At 44.2% G+C, this 20,523-nt stretch overlaps 1 protein-coding gene across 2 annotated transcripts; it reads left to right on the forward strand.

Annotated features, from left to right (window-relative positions):
* Positions 1 to 899: 899 nt before the first annotated feature.
* si:zfos-464b6.2 (uncharacterized) lies at positions 900 to 17,070 on the forward strand. 2 transcript variants are annotated; one of them, XM_029772464.1, is made up of 3 exons: positions 900 to 1,240; positions 11,955 to 13,257; positions 16,126 to 17,070. In XM_029772464.1, exons 1-3 carry the CDS (start codon positions 1,200 to 1,202, stop codon positions 16,135 to 16,137), a joined length of 1,356 nt encoding a protein of 451 aa, XP_029628324.1. In that variant the 5' UTR covers positions 900 to 1,199; the 3' UTR covers positions 16,138 to 17,070. The 2 variants fall into 2 exon arrangements, with proteins under 2 accessions (XP_029628324.1, XP_029628322.1); XM_029772462.1 differs by lacking the exon at positions 16,126 to 17,070 and having other exon boundaries at positions 11,955 to 13,504.
* Positions 17,071 to 20,523: the final 3,453 nt, after the last annotated feature.

Below are 20,523 nucleotides of genomic sequence, written 5' to 3' on the forward strand. Positions count from 1 at the left end.
AAGTACAATTGTTGTCTTAATCAGTTGTTGTCTAGTTCTGCCTTTTTGCTACTACTTCAATGACCTGAAAGCAAGTCAGTTAAGAACAAATTCTTATTTACAATGACAGCCTACACCGGCCAAACCCAGGCCAATTGTGAGCAACCCTATGGGACTCCCAATCATGGCCGGTTGTGATACAGCCTGGATTCGACCTCTATCACTGAGATGCAGTGCCTAGGACCGCTACACCACTCAGGAGCCCAATGTAGCAAGAGGGCAATATTTTATTAATGTAGTAGTTTTCAACCTATATGATCTAGTACACAATTAAAGTATAATAAAATATATATATATTTATATATATATATTGTGAAAAGTAAAAAAAAAACTTGGGGGGGGGGTCTTTTCATACTTTATAATATGTCCATATGTAGGTAATGAGTAGGTGTGTCCAAACTTTTGACTGGAACTACACACATAGATATATAAGGAATAATGGACAGTTGAAATGAGGCTGCTAAGTTACATGGTTGAAGAGCTAATGATATTTTAAAGTTTCATATATTTATATTAATCGTGCAACTGCTTCATGGGAAAACCAAAGGGTGTGCAATGTGTGTCCGTAACCTTTGAACAAAAAAAGTTGGTTTATGGTGCCTAGGTCATGTGATCAAAGATTTATTAAAATTCTAAGTACAAAATGTAACTAATGAAGTAAGATAAAAGAACATTAAACCATTTCTCAGAAAACCAAAGGGTGTGTGATCTGTGTCCCTACCCTGTGAATAGGCTGCATCACATCCGGCCGTGATTGGGAGCCCCATAGGGCTGCGCACAATTGGCCCAGCATCGTCCGGGAGTGGCCGGAGTAGGCCGTCATTGTAAAATAAGAATTTGTTCTTAACTGGCTTGCCTTGTTAAATAAAGGTTAATTTAAAAATAATAATAATATTCCAAAGTTGGTTTGAGGTGTCTAGGTCACATGGTCAAGGAGCTATTTAATTTTAAGTGATTTTAAATATGTTCAACTTGCCTCTCTGTGTCAGGAATAATGGACCTTTGAAATGAGGTTGCTAAGTCACATTTTAAATTTGAATATTGTGATTATGCAGTTTGTTGATGATCCCTAACTAGTCACGTCGACTGTGCATCAGGCTGCCTTTAAGTTACCATGTAATTGTGAAACGGGTTGGAATCGGAAAAATAAGAACTGTGCAATGTTGTACACTTTTTACCGCCATAAAGACCCTAATTTGAGGTATGTAGCACAAATCGTTCGTGAGCTATTGAAGTTTGAAGGTCTGAATGTCTGTCGAATCTCAAACTACCATGGTTCATTACTGTACCTTATCATTTGGTTAGCTAGGAACACATGTGAATCACTTTGTTAGCTATGCTGAACTTGAACGACTGTTGTTGGCATGTCTTATTTGTCCATGAAATGTAATTGTCATCAATCAAATTGGCGAGCAGGCAAGTTCCCATTCAGATGTCATTATCTATCAGTGCAATTTTGACGGCCAACTACAAGCTGTTCCCTCGTTTGATTTTAGCTTATCTTGCTCTAGCTCAGTGGTTCCCAAATGATTTATAGTCCCGTACCCCCTCAAACATTCAACCTCCAGCTGCGTACCCCCTCTAGCACCAGGGTCAGCGCACTCTCAAATGTAGTTTTATGCCATCATTGTAAGCCTGCCACACACACTACCTGTAAGATACACTTATTAAACATAAGAATTAGTGTGAGTTTGTCACAACCCAGCTCGTGGGAAGTGACAAAGAGCTCGTATACGACCAGGGCACAAATAATAATAACCAATGATGTTGCTCTTAATTTAGCCATCTTACATATAAAACTTTATTTGTTAATTGAAAATTATGAACGACCATAGGTTAATGAGAAGGGTGTGCTTGAAAGGATGCACATAACTCTGCAATGTTGGGTTGTATTGGAGAGAGTCTGTCTTAAATAATTTTCCACACACACAGTATGTGCTTGTATTTAGTTTTCATGCTAGTGAGGGCCAAGTGTCCACTCTCACATAGGTACGTGGTTGCAAATGGCATCAGTGTCTTAACAGCGGATTTGCCAAGGCAGGATACTCTGTGCGCAGCCCAATCCAGAAATCTGGCAGTGGCTTCTGATTCAATTCAATTTTCACAGAACCGCTTGTTGCAATTTCGATGAGGCTCTCTTGTTAAGATATTGGTCAGTGGACTGGAGGCAGGGCATGAAAGGGATAACGAATCCAGTTGTTTGTGTCATCCTTTTTGTGAAAGTACCTGAGTAATTGCGCACCCAACTCACTCAGGTGCTTTGCTATATCACATTTGACATTGTCCTTAAGCTTCAGTTCATTTGCACACACACAAATCATACAATGATGGAATGACCTGTGTGCTGTTCTTGTTAATGCAGACAGAGAAGAGCTCCAACTTCTTAATCATAGCCTCAATTTTGTCCCGCACATTGAATACAGTTGCGGAGGGTCCCTATAGTGATAGATTCAGATCATTCAGGTAGGCCAGTCGTGTGAGAAACTCGTCATCATGCAAGCGGTCAGACAAGTGAAAATAATGGTCAGTAAAGAAAACGTGTCAGTACTTTGCCCCTTGATAACCATCGCATTTCTGTATGTTGTAAAAGCGTTACATGGTCGCTGCCCATATCATTGCATAGTGCAGAAAATACACAAGTTCAGGGGCTTTGCTTTAACAAAGTTAACAATTTTCACTGTAGTGTCCAAAACATCTTTCAAGCTGTCAGGCATTCCTTAGGCAGCAAGAGCCTCTCGGTGGATGCTGCAGTGTACCCAAGTGGCGTCGGGAGCAACTGCTTGCACGCGTGTTACCACTCCACTATGTCTCCGTGTCATGACTTTTGCTCCATCAGTGTAGATACCAAAACACCTTGACTGCCAAAGTCCATTTGATGTCACAAAGCTGTCCAGTACTTGAAAATATCCTCTCCTGTTGTCCTGGTTTCCAGTAGTTTGCAGAAGAGAATGTCTTCCTTAATTGACCCCCCCCCCCCCCATAAACGTAACGGACATATACCAGGAGCTGTGCCAGGCCCGCCACGTCTGTTGACTCATCCAACTGTAACGCATAGAATTCACTGGCTTGTATGCGAAGCAGTAATTTTTCAAACATCTCCTTCCATGTCACTGATGCGTTGTTTAACAGTGTTGTTTGAAGGAATTGTCTGTATAGTTTTTGGGGCCTTTTCCCCCAGCATTGTCCCAGCCATATCCACGGCAGCAGGAAGAATTAAGTCCTCCACAATAGTATGGGGCTTGCCTGTCCGAGCCACTCGGTAGCTCACCATATAAGACGTTTCTAGCCCCTTCATATTAATGGTATCTGTTGCTTTTATACATGTCCTCCTACTCGAAAGTCGTCTAAATTCTCGCTCAAAAACTCCCGTGGCTTATTTTTCAAATTGCCATGTTTTGTTTCTAAATGTCTGCGCAAGAGTGAAGGTTTCATCGAGTTGTGAGATACTTTTGCACATATAACACACTGTGGCTGAGGAAAGGCAATACTCCCAAAATAAGTGAACCCCAAATCAATGTAGTTCTTATCATATTTACGCCTCTTCGATGGCCCAACGTCCCTGACTGATGTTAGCATTGGATGTGCTCGTGGAAGCAGAACAACTTGTGTCGTCGACAGATGCGGGTGTAGTACTGCTGGTAGTAGCAGTACTACCAGTAGAGCTGGTATGTGTCTCTATGGACGCGGGCCTTACTTTCTTTTAACCATTTATTCTTTTTGCTCAAAAAATTGATGAGCAGCTGCTACGTTTTGGCTTCATACAGACATTAGTGGAATTCATCAAATTTTATTAGTCACATGCGCCAAATACAACAGTACAGTGAAATGCTTACTTACAAGCCCCTAACCAACAATGCAGTTTTAAAAAATACGGATAAGAAATAAAAGTAACAAGTAATTAAAAAGCAGCAGTAAAATAACAATAGTGAGACTATATACAGGGGGGTACCGGTAAAGGATCAATGTGCGGTGGCACAGGTTAGTTGAGGTAATATGTACATGTAGGTAGAGTCATTAAAGTGATAATGCATAGATGATAACAACAGAGAGTAGCAGCGGCGTAAAGGGGGGGGCAATGCAAATAGTCTGGGTAGCCATTTGATTAGGTGTTCAGGAGTCTTATGGCTTGGGGGTAGAAGCTGTTAAGAAGCCTCTTGGACCTAGACTTGCCATGCGGTAGCAGAGAGAACAGTCTATGACTAGGGTGGCTGGAGTCTGACACATTTTAGGGCCTTCTTCTGACACCGCCTGGTATAGAGGTCCTGGATGGCAGGGAGCTTGGCCCCAGTGATGTACTGGGCCGTTCACACGACCCTCTGTAGTGCCTTGCGGTCGGAGGCCGAGCATATGCCATACCAGGCAGTGATGCAACCAGTCAGGATGCTCTCGAAGGTGCAGCTGTAGAACCTTTTGAGGATCTGAGGACACATGCCAAATCTTTTCAGTCTCCTGAGGGGGAATAGGTTTTGTCGTGCCCTCTTCACGACTGTCTTAGGTGTGCTTAGACCATGTTAGTTTGTTGGTGATGTGGACACCAAGGAACTTGAAGCTCTCAACCTGCTCCACTGCAGCCCCTTCGATGAGAATGGGGGTGTGCTCGGTCCTCTTTCCAGTAGTCCACAATCATCTTCTTTTTCTTGATCACATTGAGGGAGAGGTTGTTGTCCTGGCACCACACGACCAGGTCTCTGACCTCCTCCCTATAGGCTGTCTCGTCGTTGTCGGTGATCAGGCCTATGACTGTTGTCATCGGCAAACTTAATGATGGTGTTGGAGTCGTGCCTGGCCGTGCAGTCATGAGTGAACGGGGAGTACAGGAGGGGACTGAACACGCACCCCTGAGGGGACGTGTTGAGGATCGGCATGGCGGATGTGTTGTTACCTACCCGTAGCACCTGGGGGCAGCCTGTCAGGAAGTCCAGGGCCCAGTTGCAGAGGGAGGTGTTTAGTCCCAGGGTCCTTAGCTTATTGATGAGCTTTGAGGGCACAATAGTGTTGAACGCTGAGCTGTAGTCAATGAATATCATTCTCACGTAGGTGTTCCTTTTGTCCAGGTGGGAAAGGGCAGTGTGGAGTGCAATAGAGATTGCATCATCTGTGGATCTGTTGTGGTGGTATGCAAATTGGAGTTGGTCTAGGGTTTCTGGGATAATGGTGTTGTGAGCCATGACCAGCCTTTCAAAACACTTCATGGCTACATATGTGAGTGCTATGGGTTGGTAGTCGTTTAGGCAGGTTACCTTAGTGTTCTTGGGCACAGGCACTATGGTGGTCTGCTTAAAACATGTTGGTATTACAGACTCGGACAGGGAGAGGGTGAAAATGTCAGTGAAGACACTTGCCAGTTGGTCAGCGCATGCTCGCAGTACACGTCCTAGTAATCCGTCTGGCCTTGTGAACGAATGTTGACCTATTTAAAGGTCTTACTCACATCAGCTGCGGAGACCGTGATCACACAGTCTTCCGGAACAGCTGGTGCTCTCATGCATGTGTCAGTGCCATTTGCCTCGAAGCGAGCATAGAAGTAGTTCAGCTCGTCCGGTAGGCTCGTGTCACTGGGCAGCTCTCAGCTGCGCTTCCCTTTGTAGTCTGTAATGGTTTGCAAGTCCTGCCACATCTGACGAGCGTCAGAGCCGGTGTAGTACGATTCGATCTTAGTCCTGTATTGAGGCTTTGCCTGTTTGATGGTTCATCGGAGGGCATAGTGGGATTTCTTAGAAGCTTGCGGGATAGAGTCCCGCTCCTTGAAAGCGGCAGCTCTAGCCTTTAGCTCAGTGCGGATGTTGCCTGTAATCCATGGCTTCTGGTTGGGGTATGTACGTACGGTCACTGTGGGGACGACGTCATCGATGCACTTATTGATGAAGCCAAAAACTGATGTGGTGTTCTCCTCAATGCCATCGGAGGAATCCCGGAACATTTTCCAGTCTGTGCTAGCAAAACAGTCCTGTAGTTTAGCATCTGCTTCATCTGACCACTTTTTTTTATTGATCTAGTCACTGGTGCTTCCTGCTTTAATTTTAGCTTGTAAGCAGGTATCAGGAGGATAGAATTATGGTCAGATTTGCCAAATGGAGGGCGAGGGACAGCTTTGTATGCATCTCTGTGTTATGGAGTAAAGGTGGTCCAGAGTTTTTTTTTCTCCTTCTAGTTGCACATTTAACATGCTGATAGAAATTTGGTAAAACCGATATGTTTCCCTGCATTAAAGTCCTCGGCTACTAGGAGCGCCGCTTCTGGGTGAGTGTTTTCTTGTTTGCATATGGCGGAATACAGCTCATTCAATGCGTTCTTAGTGCCAGCCTCTGACTGTGGTGATATGTAAATAGCTACGAAAAATACAGATGAAAACTCTCTAGGCAGATAGTGTGGTCTACAGCTTATCATGAGATACTCTACCTCAGGCGAGCAATAGGTCGAGACTTTCTTAGATATCGTGCACCAGCTGTTATTTACAGAAATACATAGCCCGTCGCTTGTCTTACCAGACGCCACTGTTCTATCCTGCCGGTACAGCGTATAACCAGCCAGCTGAATGTTGATAGTGTCGTCGTTCAGACACAACTCTGAAGCATAAGATATTATAGTTTTGAATGTCCCGTTGGTAGTTTAGTCTTGCGTGTAGGTCATCGATTTTATTCTCCAAAGATTGCACGTTTTCTAGCAGAATGGAAGGAAGTGGGGGTTTATTTGATTGCCTATGAATTCTCAGAAGGCAGCCTGCCCTTTGGCCCCTTTTTCTCCGCTGCCTCTTCAGGCAAATTACGGGGATCTGGGCCTGTTCCCGAGAAAGCAGTATATTGTTCGCGTCAGACTCGTTATAGAAAAAAAAGGATTCTGCTAGTCCGTGGTGAGTAATCTTAGTCCTGATGTCCAGAAGTTATTTTCGGTCATAAGACTGTAGCGGCAACATTATGTACATAATAAATAAAAAAGAAGTTACAAAAAATACAAATAAACAAACAAAAAACACAATCGGTTGGGGACACATAAAACATCTGCCTTCTTCTCCGGCGCCATTTTCCCACGAGAGAGTAACGGTTAATGTGATTGGATGTTAATTATTTGACTAGGCTACCTGTATTTGACATTGTGTTGTTATTTCGCTGAACACTAGATGGTTTAATTTTATTTTTGGCACCTAAAACTCACCTAAATGTATAACCCGGTTGGAAAATGTGAAGTATTATTGTTGTATTTTTTATTTATTTATTTACACCAGTTTGGGATTACCTGCTCTAGCTAGTTTAGTTGTTGATGATATGTATATAACTGAGGTAGACAGCCTTCCTGTTCATGTTTTTTTATCAATATGACTGTAAAGTTCCCAAATGTAGGAGAACTCCAGTGATATTTGCTGAAATCCATTCAGGTGTATTTTATGGCTTTTGGCAAATGCTTTCTAATGATCTAAAGTCCCTCTGTTGATATACTGCCTGCAAAAACACAGTCCAGTTCAAAGTCAAGGATGGAAGGCCCATGTAGAAAATGTCTTATTTGGATATAATTTAGGCCTCTAATTGTCCATGGTACATGGGTCTGTGTAAATCAAATCAAATCAAATTTATTTATATAGCCCTTCGTATATCAGCTGAAATCTCAAAGTGCTGTACAGAAACCCAGCCTAAAACCCCAAACAGCAAGCAATGCATGTGAAAGAGGCACGGTGGCTAGGAAAAACTCCCTAGGAAAAACTCCCTAGAAAGGCCAAAAACCTAGGAAGAAACCTAGAGAGGAACCAGGCTATGAGGGGTGGCCAGTCCTCTTCTGGCTGTGCCGGGTGGATATTATAACAGAACATGGTCAAGATGTTAAAATGTTCATAAATGACCAGCATGGTCAAATAATAATAATCATTGTAGTTGTCGAGGGTGCAACAAGCACGTCCGGTGAACAGGTCAGGGTTCCGTAGCCGCAGGCAGAACAGTTGAAACTGGAGCAGCAGCATGGCCAGGTGGACTGGGGACAGCAAGGAGTCATCATGCCAGGTAGTCCCGAGGCATGGTCCTAGGGCTCAGGTCCTCCGAGAGAAAGAAAGAAAGAGAGAAAGAGAGAATTAGAGAGAGCATATTTAAATTCACACAGGACACCGGATAAGACAAGAGAATACTCCAGATGAAACAGACTGACCCTAGCCCCCCGGCACATAAACTACTGCAGCATAAATACTGGAGGCTGAGACAGGAGGGATCAGAAGACACTGTGGCCCCATCCGATGATACCCCCGGACACGGCCAAACAAAAGTCTGGCCCTAGACAAGACTGAGATGTCTTATTTCCTGCAGTGTCTATTAGTTGTCCAATTGCACAGACATTTTCCCACTCATAGATTTTTCACAAATGCCTTACTCAGGGTTTCCCAAACTCTGTGCACATTTTAGTGTTTTGCCCTAGCACTAGATGGCTGATTCAACTAATCATCAAGCTTTGGTAATTTGAATCAGCTGTGTAGTGTTAGGCCAAAAATCTAAACGTGCAGCTCTTGGGGTACTGAGGTCCTAGTTTGTTAAACGCTGCTCTATGTTATTCCTAAACATTCCTATGAAAGTATAAAAATGTGAATCACCATATGTAAGTGCTCACTTGTTAGAAAAAAAGGTGTCGTTCTTCCTGGGTGTGTGTACAGATTTGAATAAGATTTTATGTTGTTAAAATGCTGTCAGTTCCACTTTAAATGAAAAAACAACTAATATATAAACTCAGCAAAAAAAGAAACGTCCTCACTGTCAACTGCGTTTATTTTCAACAAACTTAACATGTGGAAATATTTGTATGAACATAACAAGATTCAACAACTGAGACATAAACTGAACAAGTTCCACAGACATGTGACTAACAGAAATGGAATAATGTGTCCCTGAACAAAGGGGGTTGGGTCAAAATCAAAAGTAACAGTCAGTATCTGGTTTGGCCACCAGCTGCATTAAGTGCTGCAGTGCATCTCCTCATGGACTGCACCAGATTAGCCAGTTCTTGCTGTGAGATGTTACCCCAGTCTTCCACCAAGGCACCTGCAAGTTCCCGGACATTTCTGAGGGGAATAGCCCTAGCCCTAGCCCTCACCCTCCGATATAACATGTCTCAAACGTGCTCAATGGGATTGAGATCTGGGCTCTTCGCCGGCCATGGCAGAACACTGACATTCCTGTCTTGCAGGAAATCACGCACAGAACGAGTAGTATGGCTGGTGGCTTTGTCATGCTGGAGGGTCATGTCAGGATGAGCCTGCCGGAAGGGTACCACATGCGGGAGGAGGATGTCTTCCCTGTAATGCATAGCGTTGAGATTGCCTGCAATGACAACGAGCTCAGTCGATGATGCTGTGACACACCGCCCCAGACCATGACGGACCCTCCACCTCCAAATCGATCGTGCTCCAGAGTACAGGCCTCGGTGTAACGCTCATTCCTTCTATGATAAATGCGAATCCGACTATCACTCCTGGTGAGACAAAATCGCGACTCGTCAGTGAAGAGCACTTTTTGCCAGTCCTGTCTGGTCCAGCGATGGTGGGTTTGTGCCCATAGGCAACATTGTTGCCGGTGATGTCTGGTGAGGACCTGCCTTACAGCAGGCCTACAAGCCCTCAGTCCAGCCTCTCTCAACCTATTGCGGACAGTCTGAGCACTGATGGAGGGATTGTGTGTTCCTTGTGTAACTTGGCAGTTGTTGTTGCCATGTTTGGATGTACCGATCCTGTGCAGGTGTTGTTACACGTGGTTTGCCACTGCAAGGATGACCAGCTGTCCGTCCCGTCTCCCTGTAGCTCTGTCCTGGGCGTCTCAGTACAGACATTGCAATTTATTGGCCTGGCCACATCTGCAGTCCTCATGCCTCCTTGCAGCATGCCCAAGGCACGTTCACACAGATGAACAGGGATCCTGGGCATCTTTCTTTTGGTGTTTTTCAGAGTCCATAGACAGGCCTCTTTAGTGTCCTAAGTTTTCATAACTGTGACCTTAATTGCCTACCGTCTGTAAGCTGTTAGTGTCTTAATGACCGTTCCACAGGTGCATGTTCATTAATTGTTTGTCGGTCATTGAACAAGGATGGGAAACAGTATTTAAACCCTTTACAATGAAGATCTGTGAAGTTAATTCGTAAAAATCCAAATATGGTTGAAAGACAGGGTCCTGAAAAAGGATGTTTCTTTTTTTTGTTGAGTTATATATATATATATACTGCTCAAAAAAATAAAGGGAACACTTAAACAACACAATGTAACTCCAAGTCAATCACACTTCTGTGAAATCAAACTGTCCATGTATTGTTAACACTGATTGACAATACATTTCACATGCTGTTGTGCAAATGGAATAGACAACAGGTGGAAATTATAGGCAATAAGCAAGACACCCCCAATAAAGGAGTGGTTCTGCAGGTGGAGACCACAGACCACTTCTCAGTTCCTATGCTTCCTGGCTGATGTTTTGGTCACTTTTGAATGCTGGCGGTGCTTTCACTCTAGTGGTAGTATGAGACGGAGTCTACAACCCACACAAGTGGCTCAGGTAGTGCAGCTCATCCAGGATGGCACATCAATGCGAGCTGTGGCAAGAAGGTTTGCTGTGCCTGTCAGCGTAGTGTCCAGAGTATGGAGGCACTACCAGGAGACAGGCCAGTACATCAGGAGACGTGGAGGAGGCCGTAGGAGGGCAACAACCCAGCAGCAGGACCGCTACCTCCGCCTTTGTGCAAGGAGGAGCAGGAGGAGCACTGCCAGAGCCCTGCAAAATGACCTCCAGCAGGCCACAAATGTGCATGTGTCTGCTCAAACGGTCAGAAACAGACTCCATGAGGGTGGTATGAGGGCCCGACGTCCACAGGTGGGGGTTGTGCTTACAGCCCAACACCGTGCAGGACGTTTGGCATTTGCCAGAGAACACCAAGATTGGCAAATTCACCACTGGTGCCCTGTGCTCTTCACAGATGAAAGCAGGTTCACACTGAGCACGTGACAGACGTGACAGAGTCTGGAGACGCCGTGGAGAATGTTCTGCTGCCTGCAACATCCTCCAGCATGACTGGTTTGGCGGTGGGTCAGTCATGGTGTGGGGTGGCATTTCTTTGGGGGGCTGCACAGCCCTCCATGTGCTCGCCAGATGTAGCCTGACTGCCATTAGGTACCGAGATGAGATCCTCAGACCCCTTGTGAGACCATATGCTGGTGCGGTTGGCCCTGGGTTCCTCCTAATGCAAGACAATGCTAGACCTCATGTGGCTGGAGTGTGTCAGCAGTTCCTGCAAGAGGAAGGCATTGATGCTATGGACTGGCCCGCCCGTTCCCCAGACCTGAATCCAATTGAGCACATCTGGGACATCATGTCTCGCTCCATCCACCAACGCCACGTTGCACCACAGACTGTCCAGGAGTTGGCGGATGCTTTACTCCAGGTCTGGGAGGAGATCCCTCAGGAGACCATCCGCCACCTCATCAGGAGCATGCCCAGGCGTTGTAGGGAGGTCATACAGGCACGTGCAGGCCACACACACTACTGAGCCTCATTTTGACTTGTTTTAAGGACATTACATCAAAGTTGGATCAGCCTGTTGTGTGGTTTTCCACTTTAATTGTGAGTGTGACTCCAAATCCAGACCTCTATGGGTTGATAAATTGGATTTCCATTGATTTATTTTTGTGTGATATTGTTGTCAGCACATTCAACTATGTGAAGAAAGAAGTATTTAATAAGATTATTTATTTCATTCAGATCTAGGATGTGTTGTTTAAGTGTTCCCTTTAATTTTTGAGCAGTGTATAATTAATTTCAACGTCAAAAATTGATGTACCAATCTCAGATTGCGTCTTTAAATATGTTGTTGTTTGCACACTGATTTCTGACCCTTGACATCAAAATATTTGTGTTTATTGTACAGGAAAACTGAAAGATGGTATTGCTATTTGTTTTCTGCAGCTTTCTTCAGAGAGACCCTCATCAGCCCCTCATAACCATGACAAAGAAGAATTTGATGAAGATATTTCTGGGTTTGACTCTGTTCACCATGGGATATATGATTTTTATTACTCAGGAATGGTCTGTAGAGCAATTGTTTAGGAGGAAAGACTGGGCAATGGACACATGCTTTCCAAATTTGAGCACTGACCCCTTCATCCCAATCCAAGGGTCCAAAACATTTGTGCTGAATGCTTTCTTCGAGCACCGGACCTATAACATGAGCCTTCGTCTCATCTCCATCGTGTGGCGACCAGAAAAGACCATCCATCACTGCTTACTATGCTGCCAAGACCGTCTGTTCACCTCTTTGGCCAAGCGGACTATCCACCATTCCCACTTCCGGTTCCCTTACGGCACGGGGGACTTCCTGTGTGACATCCCGGAGGACTGTGAGCCCACATACGCTGGCTTGGTGTCTGAGGACTTTGATCCTGAGCACGTCACCTTTGTCCCAATCTTGAACAGGGTACCAAGGGAGTCCAGCTTTCCTGCCAACTTCACTGTGTGCCTCTCTACCATGTTCGGGGGGTACAACAACGTGCTGCAGTTTGTGCAGGCCATGGAGATGTATCACCTGCTGGGGGCCCAGAGGGTGGTGGTCTATAAGACCAACTGCAGCCGTGACATGGAGGAGGTACTGCATTACTATGAAGACGAAGTTGGTCTGGTGGAAGTAGTTCCCTGGCCAATTGACACCCACATCAAGGTGTCCTCCAGCTGGCTTGCCACCAAGTCACCCGGTGACCTGCACTACTATGGCCAGATCCCTGCGCTCAACGACTGTCTGTACAGGAACATGTACCAGACCAAGTATCTCCTCCTCCATGACCCTGATGAGATCATCCTCCCCGTGGACAACAGCACCTGGGGGGAGCTCCTGAGCACTCTGGAGATCAAATACGGCAACAAGGCCAACTTCTACTTTGAAAACAATGTTTTCCCAATCGAGGAGACTGACGAAAGCAGCAGATTCAACTTGTCAGAGTGGGCCACCATCCCTGGCGTTAACTTCCTTCTGCATGTCCTGCGAGAACCCATTCTCAAATCCCACTACAAAACGGGGAAGCTGATCATCAACCCCAGGACTGTGTTTGAGATCTCAGTGCATGGCGTGAAGAGGCAGAACAGCCGGACAGTAGAGGTGTCTTCCCATCTCGGCAGGCTATATCATATCCGCCGGCGGAAGAACGCCAAGCTGAAGAGCAGAGACTTAGTCAGGGATGAGGGACTGTTGAGGTTCGCCCCACAAATGATCAGAAAGGTAGCACACTCCCTCAGGAAAATGAACCTGCCCTCCCAGAAACAGTAAACGCTCAAGTCTAGTGTCTCTACATTTAATCATTGTTTCTCTTCAGTTCTTCATTTAGGTGTTTAAAGCTGATTCATTGCATGATATTTGATTGCTAAATAGCCCAAACCTCACTGTGCAATGTGACTGGAAGCAATTAGACCTTTCTTAAGATATCCCATTCACCATAGACCAATGTACCGTCATTGGGTGTGCCTCTTATCAGGAAAGAAATATAATGCTGTTGTGAGAAAAGGAAAATTGTCTAATCTAGTCATGAATCTGCACAATAGAGATTTACAGACGCCACATTTGTCAGAGGTGCTGAATTATTGGATGTTGTTGAATGGAAAATGTTCAGACACCTGCTGTGACTTACCTTACTCAACATTTTTGATGCGATGTTTAGTCTAACTTGATGATAAACTCGTATGTACTGCAAAAAATGAAATCCTAGGAAGCAAATAAATCTTGCATCAAGGCAATAAATCAAATCCCCCCCCCCCAATAAGATACTGTAAGTCATTTTACCAAGCACTGTATGTTAGATTATTCAGCTTGTTTTAAGAAAATTGGTCTTGAGTTGTCTAATTTAGATAAAATACCTAGAATTAGATCTAATATGTGACACTAGCACAACTAGGCAATCAACAAGTCATCATGTAATGCCATCAATTTTGATGATATTAAATCAGGATGGTTTCTCTTGTTTTTTAAGAACCACACCCAAGGAAATCCCTCACTTTTGCTTACAGATATTACATATTCTTCACCTCTGACATTGGTCCCAACTCCCGCTCATTGGGAAAAAAAATAGGGTAGTGTGACCCGTCTAGCATTCTGACAACATTCAAACATTTGATTATGTTTTATCAGACTTTCATACATTTCTGAAATTCAGCTTTGAGGACCGTCATACACATACAGTGCATTTGGAAAGTATTCAGACCCCTTCACTTTTTCCACATTTTATGTTACAGCCTTATTCTAAAATTGATTAAATCGTTTTTTTTTTGTCCTGTTGGAAGGTAAACCTGCGCCCCAGTCTGGGGTCCTGAGTAGGTTTTCATGAAGGATCTCTTTGTACTTTGTTCAGTTAATCTTTCCCCCAATCCTGGCTAGTCTCCCAGTCCCTGCCGCTCAAAATTATGCTGCCAACATCATGCTTCACGTTGGGATGGTGCCAGGTTTCCTCCAGACGTGATGCTTGGCATTTAGGCCAAAGAGTTTAATCTTGGTTTCATCAGACCAGAGAATCTTGTTTCTCATGGTATGAGGGTCCTTCAGGTGGCTTTGGGCAAAATCCAAACAGGCTGTCATGTGCATTTTACTGAGGAGTGGCTTCCCTCTGGCCATTTTACCATAAAGCACTGATTGGTGGAGTGCTGCAGAGATGGTTGTCCTTCTGGAAGGTTCTCTCATGTCCACAGAGGAACTCTGGAGCTCTGTCAAAGTGACCATCAGTTTCTTGGTGACCTCCCTGACCAAGTCCCTTCTCCCCCAATTGCTCAGTTTGGCCGGGCGGACAGCACTAGGAAGAGTCTTGGTAGTTCCAAACTTCTTCCATTTAAAATGACGGAGGCCACTGTGGTCTTGGGGACCTTCAATGCTGCTGAAATCTTTTTGGTACAATTCCCCAGATCAGTGCCTTGACACAAGCCTGTCTCGGAGTGCTACAGACAATTCCTTCGACCTCATGGCTTGGTTTTTGTTCTGACATGCACTGTCAACTGTGGGACCTTATATAGATAGGTGTGGGCCTTTCCAAATTATTTACCACAGGTGGACTCCAATCAAGTTGTGGAAACATCTCAAGGATGATCAATGGAAACAGGATGCACCTGAGCTCAATTTCGAGTCTCATGGCAAAGGGTCTGAATACTTATGTAGTACTTAATTTGTAAAAACATATATATTCTAAAAACCTGTTTTCACTTTGTCATTATAGGATATTGTATGTAAAAAATATATATAATTTTATCCATTTTAGAAAAAGTCTAACGTAACAAAATGTGGAAAAAGTGAAGGGGTCTGAATACTTAACGAATGCACTGTAATTTGACCATTGGAACCAATAATTTAATCTGAGATGGAAGATGAATCAAATAATGTTGCTTTGATGTAATATTGTTTTCAGGGAAAAGCTTTTTCACATACTTCAAATGCTGCTCAATAAGACATTTCAAATCTGATACAGTTTGAGTAATAACAGGATAATATGAACCATCTCAATCAATGTCAAAGTACATTCACATTGTCTACATTTGTTAAACCCCACCCCCTCATTAAATCCCCACAGCTCATGTTGGGCTAAAGTGTCTCAGCGGAGAGAAACCAATGCACCATATATTTCTCTCTCCCCATTGGAAGTTTGAATTTGAACTCCATTGTACAATAGAACCAAGTCCTCTTGATGTCTTTCAATATCGCATCAACCCCACACTGAGAAAGGTCATGTGATGTTGCTATAGCAACAAGTTGGATAGCAGACAGCTTGGATCTGTATTTATGGTTGATATTTCCCAACATAATAAACCATGAGTAATTTGTTCTTTGAGGCATGGGAGCCTAAAGGATTACACAGCTAAATTTTGTCTGTGTATATAAAATCTGTAAAGCAGTGGGTTTCATGAAAACAATAGATGTGATCTTATAAGGTCCCCATCTACAATGCCATATAAGAGTCCATACGTGCATTTCTGAGGTCCGTCTTCAATCTTGGCTAGTATTTTTGGGTGACACTAACTGCCAACCTTTTCACTAAAGGTATGTAATGAAAGGATATGTCTTTGATGGTAAGGCCACTACCTTTCACCCTGCATTCCTTTTGCCCAGTCTTAGCTTCTCCTTTGATATCAGGGATCTCTTACTGGGTCCAGGACATTTCGTAAGGAGTAAAGCCATATGGCAAGTTGCTCATCAGGATCATGAGGTAGGATTTCAATTTACACCAGCTAGTACACTTAATATTGGTGTAAATGTTTGCAGCTCTTCATTTTATATTTTTTAAATTGCGAACAAAGTAGAAATGGGCATTTATTGCCTAGAAAGCAATGTCTATCTGATGCATGTGTTTACAGGAACAAGATTCAGATCAGCTAAATTTGAGACCTCGTGCACAAGGTAGGCACCTCCAGACCATGTGACCCCAGCACTCTCCGGTCCAGTAATCCCAGGACCTACAGAACTAATGGCAGTGACCCCAGTAGTCCCTGATCCAGTAACCCAAATACCTTCACCAGAGCAAATGGCGGTAACCCCAGTGCCTCCAAGCCCAGGTTCTGTTTTGCATCCAGGCTCAGTGATCACGAAAGGAGTCCCTCCAAAGTCATAAAGTTACCCAGGCCAGAATATGTCATCTACACAGACAGCGAGTTAGAACAAGCCAGAATATATTACTTTAAAAAGCAGCTCGTATGGCCAAAGCAAGATTACACATTCTCAAAAGTACTTCGTTGTCGGCTACTCCATAACATGATGACCAACATGATATCCATAATGCGAGCCACAATGGAGGATTTAAAGTATCCATTGAAGCGTGAAGTAAATTCAATGGCCAAACGACTGGTAGAATATTACCCTGTGCTGCGGGACAATTCGGTGCATTGTAAATATGAATGGGTGAGTGATCATCTTGTTCACTTTCTTTTAGTCTAACCATTGTGGCTTTTGCTATTCAGTAATTAACAGCAGTAATCTCTGCATTGTTGTCATGTGCATTTAAAGGGATACTTAGGCATTTTGGCAATGAGGCCCTTTATCTACTTCCCCTGAGTTAGATTAACTATTGGATACTATTATATTATCCAGAAGTTCATTTGACTCTGGGGATGTAGATAAAGGGTCTCATTGCCAAAATCCCAAAGTATCCCTTTAAAGGGAGACATTACATATGTGCCCTAACAGGAAACTGTCTCCAGACTACTGATGAAGAGATTACAGAATGTGCGGACCCCTCAAAAGACCAAGGGCAGAAAGCCCAAGGATGCTACACTTGGAAAGAAGATCAAGGGCCATACACCTGAATGGGAGAAGAGAAGTTTGGAGTTTGGATCTGGATCGAATGACAGCATCCGTGATGCATTAACTGATGACTATCACTGCAGTTCCAGTGGCTCCACGACAAGTCCCAATTTAGATCCAGCACACCAGAGTGAAGAGCAGGATGATGGTAATGAAGCATGTAAGTAGGCATTATACTCTGTTTACAAACAACACATTTAAATCTTGTCAACTCAAACATTAACTTAAGCTGTCACTGTTTTGGCTAATGCCCTTATCGGGCTGTTGCACTTTCCACTAGTTTAAAAATAGTTCAAACTCGCATTTTCTGGCGGAAGGCTAAATTGATTGCTGTGCTCTGAGCACCAGGGTTTAGGGCTGATTTCCAAACTAGTCCCTAGTCCCTACCACTTCAATTCAATGAAATGTATTTATAAAGCCCTTTTTACATCAGCCGATGTCACAAAGTACTATACAGAAACCCAGCCTAAAACCCCAAACGGCAAGCAATGCGGATGTAGAAGCACGGTGGCTAGGAAAAACTGTCTAGGAAGGTAGGAACCTAGGAAGAAACCTAGAGAGGAACCAGGCTCTGAGGGGTGGCCAGTCCTCTTCTGGCTGTGCCGGGTGGAGATGGTACATGGCCATTAAGGCCAGATTATTCTTCAAGATGTTCAGTGCATAGATGACCAGCATGGTCATTGAGAGGTCGTGACAGCAGGTGCCGTAGAGAGAGAGTCAAAAACAGCAGGTCCGGGACAAGGTAGCAGGTCCAGTGAACAGTTCAGGGTTCCATAGCCGCTGGCAGAGCAGTTGAAACTGGAGCAGCAGCATGACCAGATGGACTGGAGACGGTCAGGTAGTCCTGATGACTGAGAATTAGAGGGAGCGTACTTAAATTCACACAGGACACCAGATAAGACAGGAGAATTACACCAGATTTAACAGACTGACCATAGCCCCCTGGCACATAGACTGAGGCATAGATTCTGGAGGCTGAGACTTGGGGGGGGGGGGGCACTGTTGCCCCGTCCGACGATACCCTCGGACAGGGCCAACCAGGCAGGATATAACCCCACACACTTTGCCAAAGCACAGCCCCCACACCACTAGAGGGATATCAACAGACCACCAACTTACTACCCTGAGACAAGGCTGAGTATAGCCCGCAAAGTTCTCCTCCACTGCACGAGCCGGAAGGGGCACAAAACCTGACAGGAAGATCAGGTCTGTGACTCAACCCACTCAAGTGACGCACCCCCCCTAGGGACGGCATGGAAGAGCACTAGTAAGCCAGTGACTCAGCCCCCGTAATAGGGTCAGAGGCAGAGAATCCCAGTGGAGAGAGGGGAGCCAGCCAGGCAGAGACAGCAAGGGTGGTTCGTCATGCCAGTTCCTTGCCGTTCAACTTTGCACCCCTGGGCAATACTATACTCAATCAGGACCTTACTGAAGAGATGAGTCTTCAGTAAAGGCTTAAAGATCGAGACTGAGGGAAAATAAGGAGGCTTGCATCTTGTGACCGTAGCGCATGTGTAGGTATGTACAGCAGGACCAAATCGGAGAGATAGTTAGGAGCAAGCCCATGTAAGGCTTTGTAGGTTAGCAGTGAAACCTGAAAATCAGCCCTAGCCTTAAAAGAAGCCAGTGTAGAGAGGCTAGCACTGGAGTAATATGATCAATTTCTAGTCAAGATTCTAGCAGCAGTGTTTGGCACTAACTGAAGTTTTAGTGCTTTATCCGGGTAGCCGGAGAGTAGAGCATTGCGGTAATCTAATCTAGAAGTGACAAAAGCATGGATTCGTTTTTCTGTGTCATTTTAGGACAAAACGTTTCAGATTTTTGCAATGTTACAAAGATGGGGAAAAAAAGCTGTCCTTGAAATATTCTTGATATGTTCGTCAGAAGAGAGATCAGGGTCCAGAGTAACGCCGAGGTCCTTCACAGTTTTATTTGAGATGACTGTTCAACCATCAAGATTAATTGTAAGATCCAACAACATATCTCTTTGTTTCTTGAGAACTACAGTAGAACTAGCATCTCTGTTTTAAAAGTAAAACCATTTGCCGCCATCCACTTCCTTATGTCTGAAACACAGGCTTCCAGGGTAGGCAATTTTGGGGCTTCACCGTGTTTCATCGAAATGTACAGCTGTGTGTTGTTTGCATAGCAGTGAAAGTTGACATTGTGTTTCCGAATGACATCACCAAGCGGTAGAATATATAGTGAAAACAATAGTGATCCTAAAACGAAACGTTGAGGAACGCCGAAACTTACAAATGATTTGTCAGAGGACAAATCATCCACAGAGACAAAATGTATATCTTTCCGACAGATAAGATCTAAACCAGGCAAGAACTTGTCCGGGTAGACCAATTAGGGTTTCCAATCTCTCCAAAATAATGTGGTCTAGTAGCACGAGGACAGATGCAGAGTCTTGGTCTGACACCATTAAAAGATAATTGACCACCTTCAGTACAGTCTCAGTGCTATGATGGGGTTTAAAATCAGACTGAAGCATTTCGTATACGTGATTTTTCTTCAGGAAGGCAGTGTGTTGCTGCGCAAAAGCTTTTTCTAAAATTTGAGCGGAACGAGAGATTCGATATAGGCCAATTTCGTTTTTTACGTTTTCTGCATCAAGGTTTGGCTTTCTCAAGAGGTTTTATTACTGTAATTTTTAGTGATTTTTAGTACACATCCGGTGGATAGGGAGCCATTTATTATGTTCAACGTAGGATGGCCAAGTAAAGGAAGTAGTGTCCAGTATGCAGCTTGACAGTTTAGAGGCATGACTATTTTCATGAATATGTCAAGAGATACAGGATTTAAAAACTTGAGTGTCTCCATTGATCCTAGGTTCTGGCAGTTCTGTGCAGACTCAGGACAACTGAGTTTTGGGGAAATACGCAGATTCAAAGATTTGTCTGTAATTTGCTTTCTAATGATCATGATCTTTTCATCAAAGAAGTTCATGAATTCATCACTGCTGAAGTGAAAGCCATCCTCACTTAGAAATGCTGCTTTCTAGTTAGCTTTGCAACAGTATCAAAAATGTATTTTGGATTGTTCTTATTCTCCTCAATTAGGTCAGAAAAATAGGATGATCGAGCTGCAATGAGGGCTGTTCGATAATGCACGGTACTGTCTTTCCAAGGTAGTCAGAAGACTTCCAGTTTGGTGGAGCGCCGTTTCTGTTCCAATTTTCTGGAAGCTTGCTCCAGGGCCCTGGTATTT

Source organism: Salmo trutta, chromosome 13, assembly GCF_901001165.1.
Source record: "Salmo trutta chromosome 13, fSalTru1.1, whole genome shotgun sequence".
In the NCBI taxonomy this organism is placed as follows: Eukaryota; Metazoa; Chordata; class Actinopteri; order Salmoniformes; family Salmonidae; genus Salmo; species Salmo trutta.